The sequence below is a fragment of the Mastigoproctus giganteus genome, chromosome 12 (genome assembly GCF_048544385.1).
Source record: "Mastigoproctus giganteus isolate SK-2022 chromosome 12, ASM4854438v1, whole genome shotgun sequence".
NCBI classification, from domain to species: Eukaryota; Metazoa; Arthropoda; class Arachnida; order Uropygi; family Thelyphonidae; genus Mastigoproctus; species Mastigoproctus giganteus.
The window spans coordinates 89,947,859-89,971,086 of NC_143586.1; the positions used below are offsets into that span (position 1 = coordinate 89,947,859).

Consider the following 23,228-nt stretch of genomic DNA (forward strand, 5'->3'; position numbering starts at 1 on the left):
CCACATTTAATTGAGCAAGAAGAGTTGAATAACAGTTTGCAATTTAAACTTATCTAAAGAGCAAGCATAACTCTTTGGTTCTAGGTTAAAAAAGTGGAAGTTACTTGAAGCATTAACTAAATTTACAGTACAGTAGGCCCTTGTTATAATGTGGTTTGTTTTATGCTGATTCGCTATAACCCTGTCTTATATTATAATCTGTAGCTCACTATAACGCTGTCACAACTTGCGATAATGCTTTTTAATAGCAACGAAAAGTTGTGCCTCACATTTGTGCTTGTATATACATGAACTCTGTGACCATAGTCATCACTCAGTACAGTGTCCATAATGGGCAGTTTACTCGAACATTGTATATTACAAAGCAGTTCTGACCACAGGCAATGGGCCAGGACATCCAAGCAAAGAGAGCTTAGAAGACTTGAACAATTATATAAAAATTTTTTATATGCCTGCAAACACTAAAGCTCTGATTCAACCAATGGACCAAGGTGTTATTGCCACATTTAAAGCCTACTACATAAGGAACACCTTTTCCCAAGCTGTTAAAGCTATTAACACTGGTGAAAAGGTTTTGGAAATCCCTCAACGTTAAAACTGCCATCTAAAATGTTTACAGTGCCTGGGATGAAGTGACCCAGAAAACCATGAATGGAGTGTGCAGGAAAGTAGTTTGGAAGGATAACATAAAGGATTCGCAAGAATCTGATGATCGATTGTGAATGTTAAAGTGCAAATTGTTGAGCTTGGAAAAGAAGCAGAATGAAAATGATGATGACGATGTACAAGAGATGATTGACAATGACATTGATGGCCTCTCTGATGAAGAACTTATGGAAATGACAAAAGAACAAGAGCATGCAGTTGAGGGAGTTGATGATCAAGATCCTACAGATGAAGAACCAATAAAGTGGATAACTGCAAAAGGGCTTAGTGCAGCTTTCGAACGCTTCGGAAAAATGTGTAATTATTTCTGGGAGAATGACTCTGACATAGAAAGAAGTTCAAAGCTAATAAGAAGTGAATCCTTACATGATTTTGTATAATGAGAGGAAGAGGGCCAAAGTACAACCCAAAAATTGACACATTTTTCAGTCCAAAGGTATATAAAAACTCGACAGCCCAGGTCATCAGATTAATAAATTCAGGATTTTAATTGATATTTTAAATTAAATTTTGATACATAATGTAGTTATTTATCATATATATGTTTGTAACGTACAATATTTTTTATGTATAAAAATTTTTGAATATTAAATATTTTGACCAATATTGTGCATCTTTTCAATACTGTTTATTATTGATTAGGAAATATCCTATGGCATACACTGAAACTCACAAATGCATATGTTACCTTATGGGAATATGCCACACGCTCAGCGCTGATTCACTTAGTGCTCCGTTTTTTTGGAACGAATTATCAGCGTTAAGTGGGGCTCACCTGTATTTTAAAAATACAGTTTTCACAAAGTATTTTAAAAATATTTCTTTATGGAAGATCTGTTCACTATGTTTGTGGGACAAAGTCATGCAACAGCAAAACATATTTTGCAGTAGTGAGAAAAGAGGGAGGAATTTCAACCAGGGAGAAGAAATATAAAATATGTTCTCCTGGTTGAACCGAAAAAGGTTCTACTATATTTACATATGAAGTTTGGATTAATGAAGAAATTTTGTTAAGGTTCTGGAATAAAGAAGGATGTGGATTCTATTACCTAAGGGAAGTCTTTCCCAATTTAGCAAAACTGAATACAATCTTAAGGAATTTTCACTGGGTTTCAAGTGAAGAATCTTCTCAAAGATGACGCATTTGAAACAAAGCTACAGAATACTGAACTAGCAGCTTGGAAATCATTTAAAGCTCTTTTTTGCATGGATTTCTTGAAAGAAGATAATTATAGATCTCTGATATCAACTTTACTGCAATGTATTCAAATGGAGACATGATAGAAACGTAATTTTCGTATTTTTGGAATCAGCAGAGCAATTTTGTTTAAGATATGTAACTTTTGCTCTAGCTAGAGATATGAAAAAATAGGCAAACAACTCAATATGACAAATTATTTTTGATGGTACAAAAACAAAAGTTTGTAACAAAAACTTTATTGGAAAATTATGAATGGCACAGTGTAGCCTGTATACACTGCTGTAGCCTGTATAGAAGCAGTCACTTGGAGGGGGAGGCACCTCCGTAGCCAGGTGGGGAGGAGCAGCAGTGTATAGCACACGCTTCTTGATTAGACCGGGGTTAGAGCCCCGTGACTACCAAATATGGAGTATGTGGAAAGGTCAGGGAATGACCACCGCATATCTCCGGAGCAATATGGCCTTAGTTGCTAATGTTCCTAAAAACCAAAATAACAAACAAACAACTTGGAGGGGGGGAAAATGGAAATTTAAAAGATGCTTTAAAAGAATTCACTATCACACCCTTTACTATATTTTCCACATTTTTGAATGATTATGTATTTTTCATTTTTTTCTTTCTTTTTTTTTTTAACCCTAGTAGTGTCCACATTTTCAAACAAAGTAAAGTTTAATTTTTATCTTAATGTAGAGAAAAAAGTTAATCTTTAAACAAAATTGTCCCATTTTTGTGTTTAGTACTTAGCACAAATTTTTAATGCTTTAAAATAACATTAAGTTGTATTTACTGTACTGCATTTCTGAATGTAAGACATTTCTTATACATAAAATATATTCTCAAAATGACATTCTCTGAAAAAATGATTTTTTACTTTTGTGGTACACACATTTTGTCATGTCATCGCGCAACACAGCGGCAACCCCCAAGGCAGAATGCGCTGGTCCCAAAGGAACTAGTAGTTGCTGGTGACTCTATTGTCAGGGAAACGGGAAACATGCTTTGTAAAAAGGGTAGGTGGAACAGGACCAGGGTATGTCTGCCATGGGCAAAGGTTGATGACGTTGTAGAGCGGATATCATCTTTTAAGGGCACAAAAGGTGATATAGTTGTACACGTTGGCACTAATGATATTAAGAGTAGGAGACCGGCGGAATTACTTAACAAGTACAGGTCACTGATGAAAAAAAGCCATGAATTAGGGTTGAATTTGAAAGTGTCTGCAATTCTGCCCAGACACGATAGGAGGGAGTATATGATGAGAGCCCTGTCGATCAATTCGGCCCTGGAAAGATTGTGCAGGGCTCAAGGGGTAGAATTTTTTTCAGCCTGGTCTGTACTTGTTAACAGGAGAGACTGCTTCTACAGGGATGGGATACACTTAAATAGAAAGGGTGCAAGAATGTTTGCTGATGCTATCGAGGCAGTGTTAGGTGGGTCGGAAAACTGCTAGATTGGGGGGATACAAGGACTAATAGATTAACAGTAGCCACTGGAAGAGGAGAAAGTGATTCTTGCACTGCTTCTATTGGAATGAGCAGCAGCCTGGAAAATAAGATGCAGGATATTTCAGAGACTGCTGGGAGTCATTGGGGTACAAGTAAACACATGGGTTGTGTTAGGGTAGCTAAGAAAAAGAACAGGTGCATGTATACTTGCGTGTACACCAATGCTAGGAGTTTGGTAAATAAATTTAATGAATTTGAGGTATTGCTCAAAGCATCAAAGGCGGATATTGTTGGGATATCAGAGACGTGGTGTCACACAGATATAAGTAATTCAGAACTGGAATTGGGGAGTACAACATCTACAGAAAGGATAGACAGGATAGAAAGGGAGAAGGGGTTATGCTCTTAGTTAAGAAACACATAAAATCCAAGGAAGTGAAGCCAGTCGACATCGCTGGACAGTGCAGTGTCGAGTCAGTTTGGTGTGACATAAGCATTGGGAGATCAAAATTGAGAGTAGGAGTGTGCTATAGGCCTAATGACTCTGATGAGTATAATAAGAAACTGTACAGAGAAATAGAGTAGGCCAGTAAATAAGAGAGTCTTATAATGGGGGATTTTAATTTCCCAGATATTGACTGGAATTTGGGGGCTGGTAGCAAGGCACACTAGCAAGGCTCTTGTGGATTTATTGGATGATTGTTTTCTATATCAGCATGTTTGGGAGGCAACTAGAGGGAGTAATACTCTTGATTTGATTATCAGTAGTGATTCTTCATGCATTAAGAATCTGCAGATAAATGAACCACTAGGTTTCAGTGATCACAGTGTTCTGAAGTGGGAGTTACTCAAAGAGGTAACTACCATTAGGGGTAAAGGGAAGGGGTATTGCTTTCGTAAAGGCGACTACGATGTACTGAGACAGTATTTAAATTCTATACAGTGGGAACAACTGATGATGTTACCAACAGCAAATTCAAAATGGGAAGCATTCAAAGAACTTATCTTGGAAGCTACTAGGCTTTACATACCAACTAAGAAATATTGTTCAAGGTTTAGGCCTAAATGGATGTCAGATGAACTAATGAGACATATGGCAGAGAAGAAAAATGCATGGGATACATACAAATTAACATGTGACACAGAAGCCTATGATAGATACAAGTTGATCTGTAACCAAGTTACAAAGGAGGTTAGGCAGGCGAAGGCAGATTACGAGAAATCCTTGGCAAGAGATGCGAAGAAAAACAGCAAAGAATTCTTTACTTATTTAAACTCTAGAAGGAAGGGGATGAATCAGATTGGTCCACTTGATATCGATGGGTCAACTGTTGATGATCCTGCTCAGGTAGCTAACAAACTAAATGAATATTTTGCATTGACATTCACACATGAGGAGTTATTCAGCGAGGGGAATGCCAGAGGTGTGTAATTGTGCAGGCAGATATGAAGTTCTCTGAGCAGTGCAGACGAGCTGCAAGAGTAGCTCATGGTGTCTTGTCAATGATATACAGGAATTTGTCTAGCAGGGATAAGGAGGTGATTATTCCCTTGTATAAGGCAATGGTTAGGCCACATCTTGAGTACTGTATACAGGTCTGGAGGCCTCATTTCAAGAAGGATGTAGAGCTGCTGGAACGGGTACAGAGAAGGGCAACAAGATTAGTAAATGGAACAAAGGGTTGCTCTTACGAAGAAAGGCTTAAGTTTTGCAAATTACATAGTCTGGAGACTAGGCACCGGCGAGGTGATCTGATAGAGGTGTATAAGGCTTTGAATGGTTTGAGCATGCTCAATGCCAATGGGATTCTTCATCTTTCTCAGAATAATCACCTCAGAGGGCATAAATTCAAATTGAGGAAGGACGGATGTCGGATAGATGTGCGGAAATTTGCCTTTGGTCAGCGGGTGGTTGGTTGGTGGAACCGACTTCCATCACTTGTTGTTGAAGTTGATAGCCTAAACAAATTTAAAGCTCAACTGGACAGGTATTTCGAACGAACGGAGAGGTGAAATGGGAGAGGGTTTTTTTTTTTTTTTTTTTTGGCTGATGCTGAATAAGCTTGCTTTCTTGCATCATATGCCTCTACTAATGCTAATGCTAACTAAGTAAGCTAGAGAATCTTGTAATAACTGAGAGTAAAGTGGAGGAGAAATTGTTGAAGATAAACACAAGAAAGGCACCTGGGGTGGATGGGATCTATCCAGTTATATTAAAGGAGGCAGCAAAGGAAGTAAGCAAACCCTTAGCCATAATTATGAGAGCTTCCTTGGACTCAGGGGAGGTACCCATGGACTGAAGATGTGCAAATGTGACCCCAATTCACAAAGGAGGATTAAAGGCTGACACAAGTAATTATAGACCTGTGAGTTTAAATTCTGTTCCCGGAAGAGTAATGGAGACACTGGTTAAAGAAGCACTGCAGGATCATCTAGACAAGACTTCAGTTATAGCTCGGACACAGCATGGTTTTGTTAAGGGGAAGTCTTGCCTGACCAATTTGATTGGATACTATGATGCAGTCACAAAAGAACTGGATGCAGGGAATAACTTTGATATTATATACTTGGATCTTAGAAAGGCTTTTGATACTGTTGCACATGGAAGACTGCTGCACAAATTGGAGCAGTGTGGCATTGGAGGCAAATTGCTGCTATGGATAAAGGGGTGGTTGAGGGGGAGAAGACAGAGAGTGGTAATCGATGGACACTGCTCATCGTGGACTAATGTTATTAGTGGAGTCCCTCAGAGTTCAGTATTGGGTCCTTTATTGTTTTCTGTATTTATAAATGATATTGATGATGGTATATCAAGCTTAATGTCCAAGTTTTCAGACAATACGAAGGTTGGCAGGGTTGTCAAGGACACTATGCTGCTGCAACAGGATCTAGAAAGGTTGAGCAGATGGGCTGAGAGGTGGCAAATGAAGTTTAAAAATGTAAAGTACTACATATGGGAAACAGCAACCCCAGAGCAACGTATCAACTCTGTGGTACTACACTGACAGTGGTAGAGAATGAAAGGGACCTGAGGGTGGTTGTGCAGGCAGATATGAAGTTCTCTGAGCAGTGCAGACGGGCTGCAAGAGTAGCTCATAGTGTATTGTCAATGATATATAAGAATTTTTCTAGCAGGGATAAGGAGGTGATTATTCCCTTGTATAAGGCAATGGTCAGGCCACACCTAAAGTACTGTATACAGGTCTGGAGGCCTCATTTCAAGAAGGATGTAGAGCTGCTGGAACGAGTACAGAGAAGGGCAACAAGATTAGTGAATGGAACAAAGGGGTGCTCTTATGTAGAAAGGCTTAAGTTTTGCGAATTACAGTGTCTGGAGACTAGGCACCAGTGAGGTGATCTGATAGAGGTGTACAAAGCCTTGAATGGTTTGAGCATGCTCAATGCTGATGGGATTCTTCCTCTTGCTCAAAATAATCACCTGAGAGGGCATAAATTCAAATTGAGGAAAGACAGATGTAGGATAGATGTGCGGAAATTTGTCTTTAGCCAGCGGGTGGTTGGTAGGTGGAACAGACTTTAGCATTAGCATTAGCATTAGTAGAGGCATATGATGCAAGAAAGCAAGCTTATTCAGCATCAGCCAACAAAAAAAAAAAAACAAAAAAAACACACACCACTCCCATTTCACCCATCCGTTCGTTCGAAATACCTGTCCAGTTGAGCTTTAAATTTGTTTAGGCTATCAACTTCAACAAGTGATGGAAGTCGGTTCCACCAACCAACCACCCTCTGGCCAAAGGCAAATTTCCGCACATCTATCCGACATCCGTCCTTCCTCAATTTGAATTTATGCCCTCTGAGGTGATTATTCTGAGCAAGATGAAGAATCCCATTGGCATTGAGCATGCTCAAACCATTCAAAGCCTTATACACCTCTATCAGATCACCTCGCCGGTGCCTAGTCTCCAGACTCTGTAATTTGCAAAACTTAAGCCTTTCTTCGTAAGAGCAACCCTTTGTTCCATTCACTAATCTTGTTGCCCTTCTCTGTACCCGTTCCAGCAGCTCTACATCCTTCTTGAAATGAGGCCTCCAGACCTGTATACAGTACTCAAGATGTGGCCTAACCATTGCCTTATACAAGGGAATAATCACCTCCTTATCCCTGCTAGAAAAATTCCTGTATATCATTGACAAGACACCATGAGCTACTCTTGCAGCTCGTCTGCACTGCTCAGAGAACTTCATATCTGCCTGCACAATTACCCCCAGGTCCTTTTCACTCTCCACCACTGTCAGTGTAGTACCGCAGAGTTGATACGTTGCTCTGGGGTTACTGTTTCCCATATGTAGTACTTTACATTTGTCAATGTTAAACTTCATTTGCCACCTCTCAGCCCATCTGTTCAACCTTTCCAGATCCTGTTGCAGCAGCATAGCGTCAGTAGTGTCCTTAACAACCCTGCCAACCTTTGTATCATCTGCAAACTTGGACATTAAACTTGATATCCCATCATCAATATCATTCATAAACACCGAAAACAACAACGGACCCAACACTGAACCCTGAGGAACTCCACTAATAACATTAGTCCACGTTGAGCAGTGTCCATTGCTTACCACTCTCTGTCTTCTGCCACTCAACCATCCCCTTATCCATAGCAGCAATTTGCCTCCAATGCCACACTGCTCCAATTTGTGCAGCAGTCTTCCATGTGCAACAGTATCAAAAGCCTTTCTAAGATCCAAATATATAATATCAAAGTTATTCCCTGCATCCAGTTCTTTTGTGACTACATCATAGTATCCAATCAAATTGGTCAGGCAAGACCTGCCCTTAACAAAACCATGCTGCGTCTGAGCTATAACTGAATTCTTGTCTAGATGATCCTGCAGTGCTTCTTTAACCAGTGCCTCCATTAATTTACCTGGAACAGAAGTTAAACTAACAGGTCTATAATTACTTGTGTCAGCCTTTGATCCTCCTTTGTGAATTGGGGTTACATTTGCACATCTCCAGTCTATGGGTACCTCTCCTGAGTCCAAAGAAGCTCTCATAATTATGGCTAGGGGTTTGCTTACTTCCTTTGCTGCCTCCTTTAATATAACTGGATAGATCCCATCCACCCCAGGTGCCTTTTTTATGTTTATCCTCAACAATCTCTCCTCCACTTTCTTCTCAGTTATTACAAAATCATCCAGCTCACTGCCAATGTTTACTTTACCTACATCATTCTCCTTCCTGAATAACTCCTCATGCGTGAATGTAGATGCAAAATACTCGTTTAGATTGTTTGCCACCTGAGCAGGATCCTCAACTGTTGAACCATCAATATCCAGTGGACCAATCTGATTCATCCCTTTCCTTCTTGAGTTTAAATATGTAAAGAACTCTTTTCTGTTTTTCTTTGCATCCTTTGCCAAGGATTTTTCATAGTCTGCCTTTGCCTGCCTAATCTCCTTTGTGACTTGGTTACAGACCAACTTATATCTATCATAGGCTTCCATGTCACCCATTAATTTGTATGTATCCCATGCATTTTTCTTCTCTGCCACCTGTCTCAGTAGTTCATCTGACAACCATTTAGGCCTAAACCTTGAACAATATTTCTTAGTTGGTATGTAAAGCCTGGTAGCCTCCACGATTAGTTCCTTGAATGCTTCCCATTTTGAGTTTGCTGTTGGTAACATCATCAGTTGGTCCCACTGTATAGAATTTAAATACTGTCTCAGACCATCATAGTCGCCTTTACGAAAACAAAAACCCTTCCCTTTATCTCTGATGGTAGTTACCTCCTTGAGTAAATCCCACTTCAACACACTGTGATCACTGCCACCTAGTGGTTCATTTATCTGCAGATTCTTAATGCATGAAGAATCACTACTGATAATCAGATCAAGAGTATTGCTCCCTCTTGTTGCCTCACGAACATGCTGATGTAGAAAACAATCATCCAATAAATCCACAAAAGCCTTGCTAGTGTGCGAGTGACCAACCCACAAATTCCAGTCAATATCTGGGAAATTAAAATCCCCCATTATAAGACTCTCTGATTTACTGGCCCACTCTATTTCCCTGTACAATATCTTATTATCCTCATCAGAGTCATTAGGCCTATAGCACACTCCTACTCGCAATTTTGTTTCCCCTATGCTTATGTCACACCAAACTGACTCGACACTGCCCTGTCCATCAATGTCGACTGGCTTCACTTCCTTGGACTTTGTGTTTCTTAACTAATAGCATAACCCCTCCTCCCCTCCTGTCCTATCTATCTTTTCTATACACATTGTATTCCCCAAATTCCAGTTCCGCATTACTTATATCTGTGTGACACCACGTCTCTGATATCCCAACAATATCTGCCTTTGATGTTTTGAGCAATACCTCAAATTCATCAAATTTATTTACCAAACTCCTAGCATTGGTGTACATGCAGGTATACATGCACCTGTTTCTATTCTTAGCTACCCTAACACAACCCATGTGTTTACTTGTACCGCAATGACTCCCAGCAGTCTCTGAAATATCCTGAATCTTGTTTTTCAGGCTTCTGCTCATTTCAATAGAAGCAGTGCAAGAATCACTTCCACCTCTGCCAGTGGCTACTGTTAATCTATTAGTCCTTGTATCTTCCATCCCTTGTCGTGGAAGTTGATAGCCTAAATAAGTTTAAGGCTCAGCTGGACAGGTATTTCGAACGAACAGAGGGGTGAAGTGGAAGTGGTTATTTTTTATTTATTTATTTTACTTTATTTTTTTTTTTTGGCTGATGCTGCATAAGCTTGCTTTTTTGCCTCAAATGCCTCTACTAATGCTAATGCTAAGTCAATATGATGTAAAATAAAGCAGAAATTACCACTTATCTTACAGAACTGCACAGAATTTATTTATAAAAAATGAGGAAGCTTCTTGAAATAATATTCAACATTATTCATTACCTAATTTACTCAATCTTTTAAAAACAAATACTTCAATTTCCATTACAGAGGTTTTTCCATGAGACTTTCAGCCTACAAAACTCTATGGGACTGTCTCTTTATATCAAAAACTAAACTTGTTACTCATTACTGCATCACTTACAGAGGATTCACTTATTCAAGATATGGCCTAACCAAAGTTTTATATAATGGAATAATTACTTCCTTGTCCCTATTGGAAAAGTTTTTATATATCTTAGATAAAGCAGCTTGTACTGTCTAGCAGCCTGTTTACACCTAAGTCTTTTTTACACCTCACAATCACACCTAAGTTTTTTTCATTATCACCTGTCTTAACATTTTTCTACCTAATTTGGGATTGCTCTTGCTCCAATTATAGTAACTTAATTTATTTGGGATTACTATTGTTTACCATACTTCCAACCTTTTTTCATCGGCAAACTTTGATATTAAGCGTGTTATATCATAAACAACAGTCTATCCAGGATAGCAGTTCCAGGATTCAGCACTGAATCCTGGAACTGCATTTCAGATCCCAGTCAACATAGAACAATGTGCTGTTGAACAAAAGGCATTTGTGGAAGACAGTATCAAAACTCTTATGAAAGTATAAGTGCATTAGTAGAGGCATATGATGCAAGAAAGCAAGCTTATATGGTATCAGCCAAAAAAAAAAAAACCTTCCCATTTCACCCATCCATTCACTCTAAAAGTTTTTCCATTTCTTCCTTGAATTTATTTAAGCTATCAACTTTCATAGCGATAGATGGAATTGTGTTACAGCAATCAACTACCCGCTGGCTAAAGGTGAACTTCTGTACATCTATTCAATAACTGTCTTTCCTCAATTTGAATCTATGCCTCCTCAGGTTCTTAATCTGAGCAAGTGGAAGAATCCCATCAGTATTGAGCCTGCTTAAACCATTCAAGGCCTTATACACCTTAATCAGATCACTTTACAGGTGCTTAGTCTCCAATTTGAGGCTTAAGGCTTTCTTGGTAAGAGGACTCCTTAGTGATTGGAACAAGGGGTACTCTCTTGGTAAGAGTACCCCTTCTTTCCAATCACCAATCTTGTTGCCTTTTTCTGTACGCACTCAAGCAACTCAACATCCTTCCTAAAATGAGCCCTCCAGACCTGTATGCAGTACTCAGGGTGTGGCCTGACCATTGCCTTATATGAAGGGATGATCACCTCCTTATCCTACTAGCAAAATTCCTGTATATATCATTGACAAGACCCTATGATCTGCTCTGGCAGCCTGTCTGCACTGCTCATAAAACTTCATATCTGACTACACAATTACCACCAGGTCTTTTTCATTCTCAATCACTCTGAGTGTAGTACCATACAGTTCGTACATTTCTCTGGGGTTACTGCTACCCATATGCAGTACTTTGCATTTCTCAATGTTAAAACTTCAGTTGCCACTTCTCAGCCCATCTGCAAAAATTTTTGAGATCCTGTTGCAACAACATAGTGCCATTACTGTCATTAAGAACATTGCAAACTTTTGTATCATCTGCAAACTTGGACATAAGCCTGATATACCTTCATCAATATCATTGATAAATATACAAAACAATGGTCTCAATATTGAACCCTGGGGGGACTCCACTAATAACATTAGTCCACAAAGAGCAGTGTTCAATGATTACCAATCTCTGTCTTCTCCCACTTAGCTATCCTTTTATCCATAGCAGAATGGATAAATGCTCCAATATAGAGCAGAATGGATAAATGTCATATTGCTCCAATTTTTATGGTAGTCTTCCATATACAACAGTATCAAAAGCTTTCCTGAAATACAAGTATATGATATTAGAATGATATTTTGCATCCAGTTCCTTTGTGACTACATCGTAGTATCCAATCAAATCAGTCAAAAAAGACTCCCCCTTAAGAAACCCATACTCTGTCTGAATTATTACTGCAGTCTTGTCTAGATGATCCTGCAATGCTTCTTTAGTCAGTGACTCCATTATTTTCCCCTGAACAGAAGTTAAACTAACTGAACTGTAATTACACTTCACCATTTGATCCCCCTTTGTAAATTGGAGATACATTTGCACATCTCCAGTCCGTGGGGACCTCTCTGAGTTCAAGGATGCTCTCATAATTATGGCTAAGGGTTTGCTTACTTCCTTTGCTGCCTCCTTTAATGTAACTGGATAGATCCCATCTGGCCGACCAGGCTAGCCGGGTGGGTAAAGTGCCTGCCTGGCAACCCAAAGGTCGCAGGTTCAATTCCCGCCTCGGGCTTGGATCAAAGTACTGCAAAAACCTTGTGAGGTGCATTATGGCCAGAGAAGCCTATGCGATAACAACTACCAAAAAAAAAAAAAAAAAAAAATTTTTTTTTTTTTTTTGATCCCATCCACCCCAGGTGCCTTTTGTACATTTAAATTCAACAATTTCTCCTACGCTTTGCTTTCAATTATTACAAAATCATTTAGCTCCCTGTTAGAGTTTAATAAGCTTCTGTCCTCCACTCCCCTACAGAATTCCTCATGGGTGAATGTAGATGCAAAATACTCATTCAGTTTGTCAGCTATCTAAGCAGGATCATCAACAGTCGAAACAATGATATCAAATGGACCAATCTGATTCATTCCTTTCCCTTTTCAGTTTATATAAGTATAGAGGTGTTTGCTATTTTTCTTTGTATCCTTGCCAAAGATTTCTCATAATCTGCCTTCACTTTCCTGACCTCCTTTGTGACTTGATTATAGACTAGTTTTTATCTACCATAGGCTTCTGTTCGCCTGATAATTTATATGCATCCTATGCATTTTTCTTCTGTGCTATGAGTCTCATTAGTTCATCTGACATCCATATAAGCCTAAACCTGGTCCAGTGTTTCTTAGTTGGTATGAAAAGCCTAGTAGTTACCAAGATTAATTCCTTGAATGCTTCTCATTTAGAATATGCTGTTGGTAGCATCATTAGTTGGTCCCACTGTATGGAATTTAAAAACTGTCTGGGACTACAGTAGACAACTTCCTAATAGCAAAACCCCTTCCCTTTATCCCTAATGGTAGTCACATCTTTAAGTACATTTCCCATCAGTACACTGTGATCACTGCTAACTAGTGGTTCCATTTTCTGCACATTCTTATTACATGAATAATCACTGCTGATAATCAGATAAAGAGTATTACTCCCACTGGTTGCCTTTCGAACATGCCGCTTTAGAAAACAATCATCCAATAAATCCACAAAAGTCTTGCAAGTGTGTGAGTGACCAACCCACAAGTTCCAGTCAATATCTGGGAAGTTAAAATTCCTGATTATAAAACATTCTGATTTATTGGCCCACTCTATTTCTCTGTACAATTTTTCATTGTTACTCATCAGAGTCATTATGACTGTAACACACTCCTACTCTCATTTTTTCTCTCCCAGTGCTTATGTCACACTAAACTGATTCAGCATTTCATCAGTATTATTCTTTGCATCCATTTCTTTTGCAACTGTAAACCTAAAAGAATGTCATAGTATATCAGATTAGTGAGACACGTTGTCTCTCTAAAATCCATGTTATTCTTCTCATGTCATTCAATTTCTGTCCAGATGATCCCAGTAAACTTCATGGTTTCTATAATTTTTCTGTACTGAAGAAGATAAACTTGCAGCTGAGTATTAATTTCATACTTGGAACCACCTTTGTGAATTGTGAAGACCTTTGCTGGGATTTTACTTAAGTCTGGAGTACACATTATAATACATAGGTATTGGGCAGTCCATCCTGCTGTTTCATTTAGTATTACAGGATAAATCCTATCAGCTTCTCTTGCCTTCTTCCTATTCAAGTATGACAGTTTTCTCTGATACCAATCCCTACACTTGTTATCTGGGCCAACAGAACTGTAAACCTAAAAGAATGTGCACATGTAAATATTGATGTAAAAAATTTATTTTTCTCCTCATCTGTTTAGGTTCATCTGTCAGTGATATTCCAAAGATATCCTGTAGTGGACCAGTATATGGTTAACTCCTTTCTTCTTTCTAGTGTTCGTATATGTGTAAAAAAAAAACAAAACAAAAAAAAAAAAAAAAAAAAAACACCTTTATTCTTTTTGAAAATATCTTTTTAATTTCTACCTTAAATGTATTTTTTTTACTTCCGCAGTCAGTTAGTCAGGCCTAGGAGCAGTAATACTTTACAAGTATACAGAGATGAGTAGACTCTAAACATTTCTCATGTAACATTTGTACTTGTAGAAAGCAAGCTTATATGGCATTAGTCAAAATAAAACAAAAAATCCACATGCGTACCCTGTACGCATGAAAGATGTTTTATCTGAAAACATCTTTGACTAAAATCAGAACTGTTTTAAAATCAAACAACTAGAACCAAAGTTATGAACAATGTAACATTTTATGCTTATGCCCGATACCCACTCTACCAAAGCAACGTTAGTGACATTAGCACCACCAGTCTCATATTTCAGTCTGAAATATTTATTATGAATGATGTCACATTTTATACTCACGCCCACTATTTACTCAACCGAATCAATGTTTGGAAGAGGTTAGCGAAATCCAAGCCAATAGCCTAATTACCCATTTGATTGTAGCCATTTGTTGAATAATATGATCTCGCAATCATTTTTTCTGCAGTTACTGCTGCAGGAAGTATGATTGTGATGTATTTGTATTATTGATTGTGAAGTATGATTGTGAAGTATTTGTATTGTTGCAATCTGAATTTTCATTACATTCCATTGTTAGGTGCTGCCATGCTATCAATAATCTCTATCATCTCTATCAATAATTTTCTGATTAGTAAAAGTGTCTGAATACCACACTGCAATATATAGTCTTTGTGTTCAGTGATGCCGAAATCAAATGCAGAGCGTTGTCGAGAATATTGAGCAAGTCAACCTAAGAAAATAAAGATGGAGGTAGCAATGAGTGTGCTAGGACACAGACTACTGTGATTGCGTAAAAGACAAACAGAAAATCAAGCGTTGGATTTAGCAGTGCCTTCAACCAGCAATGCTGCTTGATCTAATAATAATGTACCTGAAATGAGTATTAATTATGTACAACGGAATATTTCTCCAATTGTGGGGCAGATGATTTTAAATGTTCAAGCTCCTTTTCCTTACGCTGACTACTATTTACATAAGAAAGTGCATTGAGAGTTTGAAAGGAGATTTATGAAAATTGATTGCTGTTCTGTATGCTACATTTTATTTGTGATCATCTATGGTTCGAAAACGACACAAAGAAACCAGCTTCTAAAGATGCAACATTGGTTACCACTGCATTTCCCGATGTTGGCTTCGACAGGATCCTTGTGTGTAATGGCTGCAGAGGACCACTTAAGAGCAATACTATTCCAGTGCTAAGTCAAATGGCTTTGTTTACCCAGAAATTCCATTGCATTTACTGAAGTTGGATTTAGCGACAGAGAAGCTTATTTCTCCTTGCTTACCATTCATGCAAATAAGGCACCTGAGATGCATACGGACAATACGGCATTCTGGGCCAAGTGATCAGTGTACCTGTTTCAGTCAATATGATGGTCCATTGCTTGCCAAGGGAGATTGACTAAAACAGGCATATTGATCACTTGGCCAAGAATATTGTATTATTCGTATGCATGTCTCAGGCACCTTATTTGTGCATATAAAACTCAAGAAAATACACAAGTCCAGCTATTTGATCGGGTTAGCAAGAAAGCGAGTGGTTAAAGTGTGTCTTCAATATATTGTCGACATGCCTCTCTATCAATTGTATCAAATCACGATAGATCAGTCATTCTTCAATGACAGTCACATGGAAAGACGACATAAATGAAGTGGTTGCAATCGAAGAAAGTCTCATTGCCCAACTGCAAATGTTGCTGTGGAGTGACGATAAATATCTTGGAACCAGGAGAAACTAACGTACTGCAGGGCTTACTGTTTGATGAGCATGCAGAGGTACTCTCCTTTCCCAGCATTTATCTTGGACAATATAGAATGTTCAGAGAGAATTTACATGTGATTCCATTCATGATGGTAAAGAGCGAGCTCAGATGATCTGACTGGAACGGTGTTACTCCGTATCATCTCCTTTATGTAGCAATGAAGATAATGAGATTGAGAATGAGAGACTCTTTGTTGATGGCTTTCGAATATGTAGGCAAAGATACAAAACTGACCCATGAGCAAGTTCAATCCAAAGAATACATTAACAGCTGTATCAAAACCAATTTTGTCTTCCTAAAGACAATTCCAAACTATCTACTGCTGGGTTCAAAGTAAGTGTGGTCTATTTGCTATCTATTAACAAAATTAAATTTCAAATTTTAGTTAAAAGCAAATTTGCTGCTAACTAAAATCACTCATTTTAAAATGTGATAAAACACTATCTATTTATTGCATATTAATGCAGCCCAGCTGCAATAAATGGGTTATTCATTTGTTACTATAGCTAGATGAATCACTGAATGAAAATTGCTGAAATGCATTGCAATTTTTAGATACAGATTCCATCCACAAACATTTTAGCCACACCTCATAAATTTAACCCAGTTGTTTCTATTTGTGGTGTGTAATTAAATTTCCTCATTTTACATCTACACTTTTTATCAGTTATTTTGTAAATTTCTTTTAATTTAGGTATTAGAGCAGATTTGGAAAACTTGTTGTCTTGTTTGCAGTGCTATGAAGATAGTGATGATAATTTTGTCATTCAGGAGAGCTTGAAGACTATTGCATCTATATGTTCAAATTATAGTAAGTTGATATTTCTTGATAATATTAATGATAAGAGGCCATATGTATATCATACCTTTTTCTTGATTTTTGATCCCCATCTTCTCCTATTTGTATTAAAAAAAAAAATAATCAATGCTGTTTGCTTTGAGGGCCGTGGCCAGAGAATGCACTGAACCATTGAGATTAAATATGAGGCAGCATTGGACTTGGGAGCAATTCCTTTGGATTGGAGAAGAACCAATGTATTACCTATAGGTAAAGGTAGTTGTAAGAGTGAAGTTTGTTATTAGGGAACAATTAGTTTAACTTCAGTGGTAGGGCAAATCTTGGAGACAATAATTTTGTAAGAATGCAGTCTAGAGACACTTAGAAAATAGCTGGAAAATACAAATTGCCTGGTAAGCTGTTTTGACATAGTTACTCATCAGTTGGATGTAGGAACAATTTCAACATAGTTTATTTGGATTTTAGCAAGGCATTTGACTCAGTCCCTCATGAGGGGTTACTATATAAGCCTGAACATGTTGGGATTACTGGTGAGATTCTAAGGTAGGTCACAGGATGGCTACAGGGCAGAATGGGGAGGGTTATGATTAATAGATATATTTCAGATTCGCTTGCATCAGTAATGCACACGAAAAGCGGCAGCTATGTTTTAATGCAGCAAAATACAAGGTCTTACACTTGGAGAATAGCAACCACAAATTAACTTATACATTTGGTGGAGTTAAATTAAAAAGAGTGGAGGAAGAAAGGGCTCTGGGGTTATGATACAGGTGGATATGAAGTTCTCTGAGCAGTGTAAACAGGTGGTCAACAAAGCCTATGGACTTCTGTCAGTGATTTATCGAACAATAGCCTGAAGAGATAGGGAGGACATAATCCCACTGTCTAAGGCAATTGTAAGACTGCACTTGGAATATTTATTCAGGTATGGAGACCTCATTCAAAAAAGTCATTGATAAGACTTGTCAAAATGTCAAGACATTTTGAAAAGAAGGGGTCAAAAGACAGGCAACTTGAATGATGAAATTGTCAAAAGGTCAACCATACAAGGAAGGAGTTTAATTATGTTGGATACAGAATTTGGCAACCAGGTACCGTTATGTAGGATCTGATCAAAGTTTATAAGATTTTGAGAGGAGTTAGTAAAATGAATGAAGGCAAAATTTTCACTGTTATAATGAATTCAGAACTAGGGGCCATAAATTTGAATTACAGGTGAAGATGTGTAGACTAGATTGTAGAAAGTTTTCTTTTAGCCAGCGAGTGGTTGATTACTGGAGCAAGTTGCCTCTGCAGATATTTAAGGCCGACAATTTCAAAAAAATTCAAATCTGCTGGATAATTACCTAAGTGAAGTGGGATGTGCATAATCTGTCTATTTTCTTATCTACTTTTAATTTTTTTTTTTTTTTTTTTTGTGAAGTGCAGCAAAAGCTTCTGGCTTCCTTACACCATATATCTAAAATTCTAGTACTAATAACCTGAGAGTTATGGGGTTCCTTCAAAAAATTACCTGAGATTTAATGTGGTAATAATGGAGTGTAATACACCTAATGACTCTGATGAGTACAACAAACAACTGTACAGAGAAATAAAGTGTGCCAGTAAATCAGAATGTCTTATAATGGGGAATTTTAACTTTCCAGTTATTCACATTAGCATTAGTTGAGGCATATGATGCAAGAAAGCAAGCTTATACAGCATCAGCCAAAAGAAAAAAAAAAATTCCCATTTCACCCATCTGGTCACTCCAAATGTTTGACTAGTTCATCCTTAAATTTATTTAAGCTGTCAACTTCCACAACAACAGATGGAAGTCTGTTCCAGCAATAAACTAACTGCTGGCTAAAGGGCAAACTTCTGCACATCTATTCTACAACTGTCTTTCCTCAGCTTGAATCTTGAATCTATGCCCCCTCAGGTTCTTAATCTCAGCAAGTGGAAGTATCCCATCAGCATTGAGCCTGCTCAACCCATTCAAGCCCTTGTATGCCTCAATCAGATCACCTCGCAGGTGCCTAGTCTCCAGATGCTGCAACTTACAGAATTTAAGCCTCTCCTGGTAAGAGAACCCCGTTGTTCCTCTCACCAATCTTGTTGCTCTTCTCTGTAATCGTTCTAGCAACTCTACATCCTTCCTAAAATGAGGCCGCCTGACCTGTAGGCAGTACTCAAGGTGTGGCCTGACCATTGCTTTATACAAAGGTATAATCACCTCCTTGTCTTAGCTAGCAAAATTCCTATATATCACTGACAAAACTACATGACCTGCTCTGGCAGCCCGTCTGTATTGCTCAGAGAACTTCATATCTGACTGCACAATTATCCTCAGGTCTTTTTCATTCTCCACCTCCCTGAGTGTAGTACCACACAGTTGGTACGTTTCTCTTGAGTTACTGCTATCCATATGCAGTACTTTGCATTTGTCAATATTAAACTTACTTTAGTTGCCACTTCTCAGTAGCATACTGTCTTTACTATCATTAACAACCCTGCCAACCTTTGTATCATCTGCAAACTTGGACATTAAATGGTTATTGACTGGAACTTGTGGGGTGGTCACTCACAGACTAGCAAGGCCTTTGTGGATTTATTGGATGACTGTTTTCTACAGCAGCATGTTAGAGAGTCAACAAGAGATAGAAATACTCTTGATCTGATTATCAGCAGTAATTATTTATGTATTAAGAATTTGCAGATAAAAAAACCACTATGTGGCAGTGATCACAATATTTTGATTTGGGATTTACTTAAAGATGTAACTACCATTCAAGTGTAAAGGAAAGGGTTTTTGTTTTCGTAAAGGTTACTAGAGTGGTCTCGCACAGTTTTTAAGGTCTATACAGTGGGACCAACTGATGATGTTACTATCAGCAAATTCTAAATGGGAAGCATTCAAGGATAAACTAACTAACTTCATACTAATTAACAAATGCTCATCAAGGTATAAGCCTAAATGGATGTCAGATGAATTAATGAGACTTGTGGCAGAGAAGAAAAATGCAAGGGATGTATATAAATTATCAGGCAACACAGAAGCCTATGGTAGATATAAACTAGTCTGTATCAAGTCAAAAAGGAGGTTAGGCAAGCGAAAGCAGATTGTGAGAAATCTTTGGTGATGATGCAAAGAAAAAACAGCAAATACTTCTTTACTTATGCAAACACTAGATGAAAAGAGATGAATCAAATTGGTCCACATGATATCAGTGGTTTGACTGCTCAGTTTGCTGAAAACTGAATGAGTATTTTGCATCTGCATTCAATCATGAGGAATTCTTTAAGGAACGGGATGCCAGAAGTCAACCTCTAACAGAGAGCTAAATGATTTTGTAGTAATAAGAGGAAAGTGGAAGATAAATTACTGAAATTCAATGTAAGAAAGGTGCCTGGGGTGGATAGGATTTATCCAGTTATATTAAGGGGGCAACAAAGGAAGCAAGCAAACCCTTAGCCATAATTAGAACAGCATCCTTGGATACAGGGGAGTTCCCTACAGACTGGATATGTGCGAATGTATCCCCAATTGATAGCAGGGGATCAAAGGGTGATGAGTAAGTACAGACATATTAGATTAACTTCTGTTCCAAGGAAAATAATGGAATCACTGGCAAAAAAAGTAATACAGAATCATCTAGACAAGGTTGCAATTATACTTCAGACACAGCATAGGTTTGTTAAGAGGAAATCTTGTGTGCCCAATTTGATTGGATACTATGATGTGTTAACAAAGGAATTGGATGCAAAATATAATTTTGATATTATTTACTTGGATTTCAGGAAAGCTTTTGGTTCTGTTGCACATAAAAAAAATTGCTGAAGAAACTGGAGCATTGTGGCAATAAGAGTAAGTTCTGTTTTGCATAAAGGGATGGTTGAGTGGGAGAAGACAGTGGTAATCAATGGACACTGCTCTTTGTGAACTAATGTTATTAGTGAAGTTCCCCAGGGTTTGGTGTTGAGCACATCATTGTTTTCTATATTTATCATTGATAATGATGAAGGCATGTCATGCTTAATGTCCAAATTTGCAGATATGGCAGAGTGGTTAATGAAGGAATGATGGTATGCTAATGCAACACGATCTGGAAAAGTTAGACAGATGGGATGAGAAATGGCAATTGAAGTTTAACATTGGCAAATGCAAAGTGTTGTATATGGTTAGCACTAACCCCAGAGTAATATACCAACAGTGTTGAACTAAAGTCAGGGTAGGTGGAAAATGAAGAAGTCCTTAGGCTAATTGTGCAGTTGGATATGAAGTTCTCTGAGCAATGCAGACAGGTTGGTGGTACTGCTCATTGGTTTTTTGTCGATGATATGCAGGAATTTTGCTATCAGGGATAAGGAGGTGATTATCCCATTATATAAGGCAATTGTGCAGAGAAATTGGTCAGGTCACACATTGAGTACTGCATACAAGTACCAAGTACCATCAAACAGTACCAGCATACAAGTACAAGTACCATCTAACTCCAGGGGCTCACATCTGGTGAGTATGGGCTTGGCACACCCAGGGTCCTGAGCTGGATATCACCATTCTTCTCTTTCTTGGTGATTCCCTTCTACTTCTCTCTCTCAGGGTAATTCGAATTTTTTTTTTTTTTTTTAGCTGGTGCACCATAAGCCTCAGGCTTCCTTGCACTATATGGCTAATAATAATAATAATAAGTCTAGAAGCCTCATCTTAGGAAGGATATAGAGTTGCTAGAACGAGTACATAGAAGGGCATCAAGGCTGGTGCTCTTATAAAGAAAGGCTGAAGTTCTATAAATTGCATAATCTGGAGACTAGGTACCTGTGAGGTGATCTGATTGAGTGTTTGAGGTTTTGAATGGATTGAGCAAGCTCAGTGCTGATAGGATTCTTCCTCTTGCTCAGACTACATACATTGATGCACAAATTCAAATTTATAAAAGACATTTGCTGAACTGATGAGTTTGTCTTTAGCCAGTAGGTGGTTGAACAAACTTTTGGAACAAACTTCCACCTGTTATTATGGAAGTTGATAGCTTAAATAAATTCAGAGAAGTACTAAACAAGCTATTGGAGGGAATGAATAGATGAAATGGATGGTGTCGTGTTTTTTTTGTTTTGCTGATGATAAGCTTGCTTTTTTTGCATCATTTCCACCATTAATGCTAATATGTCTGTTATAATGACTGAAATCTGGAATATCAAGGATATTAAATGAAGAAATTGAGTATTTGGTTTTAATAGGCTGTCCTTGCCATGTTGTTAATTTGTGAAACGAAGGCTGTGTATCTTTCAGTGAAAGTGGGTGAATATTTGGTGGAATTTTACTACCATCTATCAAAAAGTGCTAAAAGAAAAGAGATTTAAACAGTTTCAGCTGATGCATGCCATTGAAGTAATAATTCAGGGGGAGTCTGAGGGAACATATTCTCCCTTAACCAAAAATTCGAAATTAAAGAAAAAAGAAAAAGCTCTGTGTATTGTATTGCCAAGTGTTTGGAAATTTTGTGATTAATATGTATTATTATTCACATGCTTTCCTAATATTCAAATAAAGATAATCAATCAAACATTATAATTTATGAGAAAATAAGCATTCCTAGGTCTATCAAAAAAAAAAGACTTAGTAATAGGCATTTCTACTGCCTAGGTCATGGAGAATCTAAAACAAGAGAAGAGTTTGCTCTTTTGTTCAGTGAGAAAGTACTTTATTACCGAATATGACGACACAGTGTACAGGTACCCATTGAGTAATGATATTCTTATAAATGCCAAGGTAGCACAAATTTCATCAATTGGCAGTTTTAAATTTGGCAATTCCATTTTCAAATTTGAAATTTTTTGTGGACAGGTTTCCAATCTTCTTGGTGATGTTAAAAATAAAGAAATAGATGTTTCACAGCATCAGTTTTGTTAGTTTTTGAGAACCTACCTGATGCTATTATGAAAGAAGAAAGGTACAGCAGTTCTTGGTTTGGTACTGACAAGTGCACAAGGAAGCTTGAAATATAAAAATTATACCATGTCATTGACATTTTAATAATTCCTCAGAGTAATGTTGAGTGTGAGATAATATTTAGCCAGGTGAGAAAAGGAAAAACTGAGTTCAGATCTCTTTTTGGTTAAGTTTTGTAAATACTCTTGGCATCCTAATCTAGACAGCAGGAGTGATCAAAAAATGAACAAAACTATGACTCATCTTTTCTGAAGAGGCAAGGTATCATTCAGTATCATTCTTGAAGAAATGTAAATCTATTTATGTCTGACAGACATTCAAACCGAAATCAACAGACAGAAAAGTCCTAGGTAGGCTAATG

The 23,228-nt window shown here is 37.8% G+C and overlaps 1 protein-coding gene across 1 annotated transcript in view; it reads left to right on the forward strand.

Annotated features, from left to right (window-relative positions):
- The first annotated feature begins 722 nt into the window (after positions 1-722).
- The window catches only part of LOC150077261 (telomere repeats-binding bouquet formation protein 1-like), a 177,753-nt gene continuing 155,247 nt past the window's right edge, over positions 723-23,228 (forward strand). Inside the window, exons 1-2 of the mRNA XM_090385835.1 lie at positions 723-963; positions 16,831-16,947. Of these exons, the coding sequence (XP_090241961.1) occupies positions 723-963; positions 16,831-16,947 (358 nt within the window). The remainder of the gene's footprint in view (positions 964-16,830; positions 16,948-23,228) is intronic.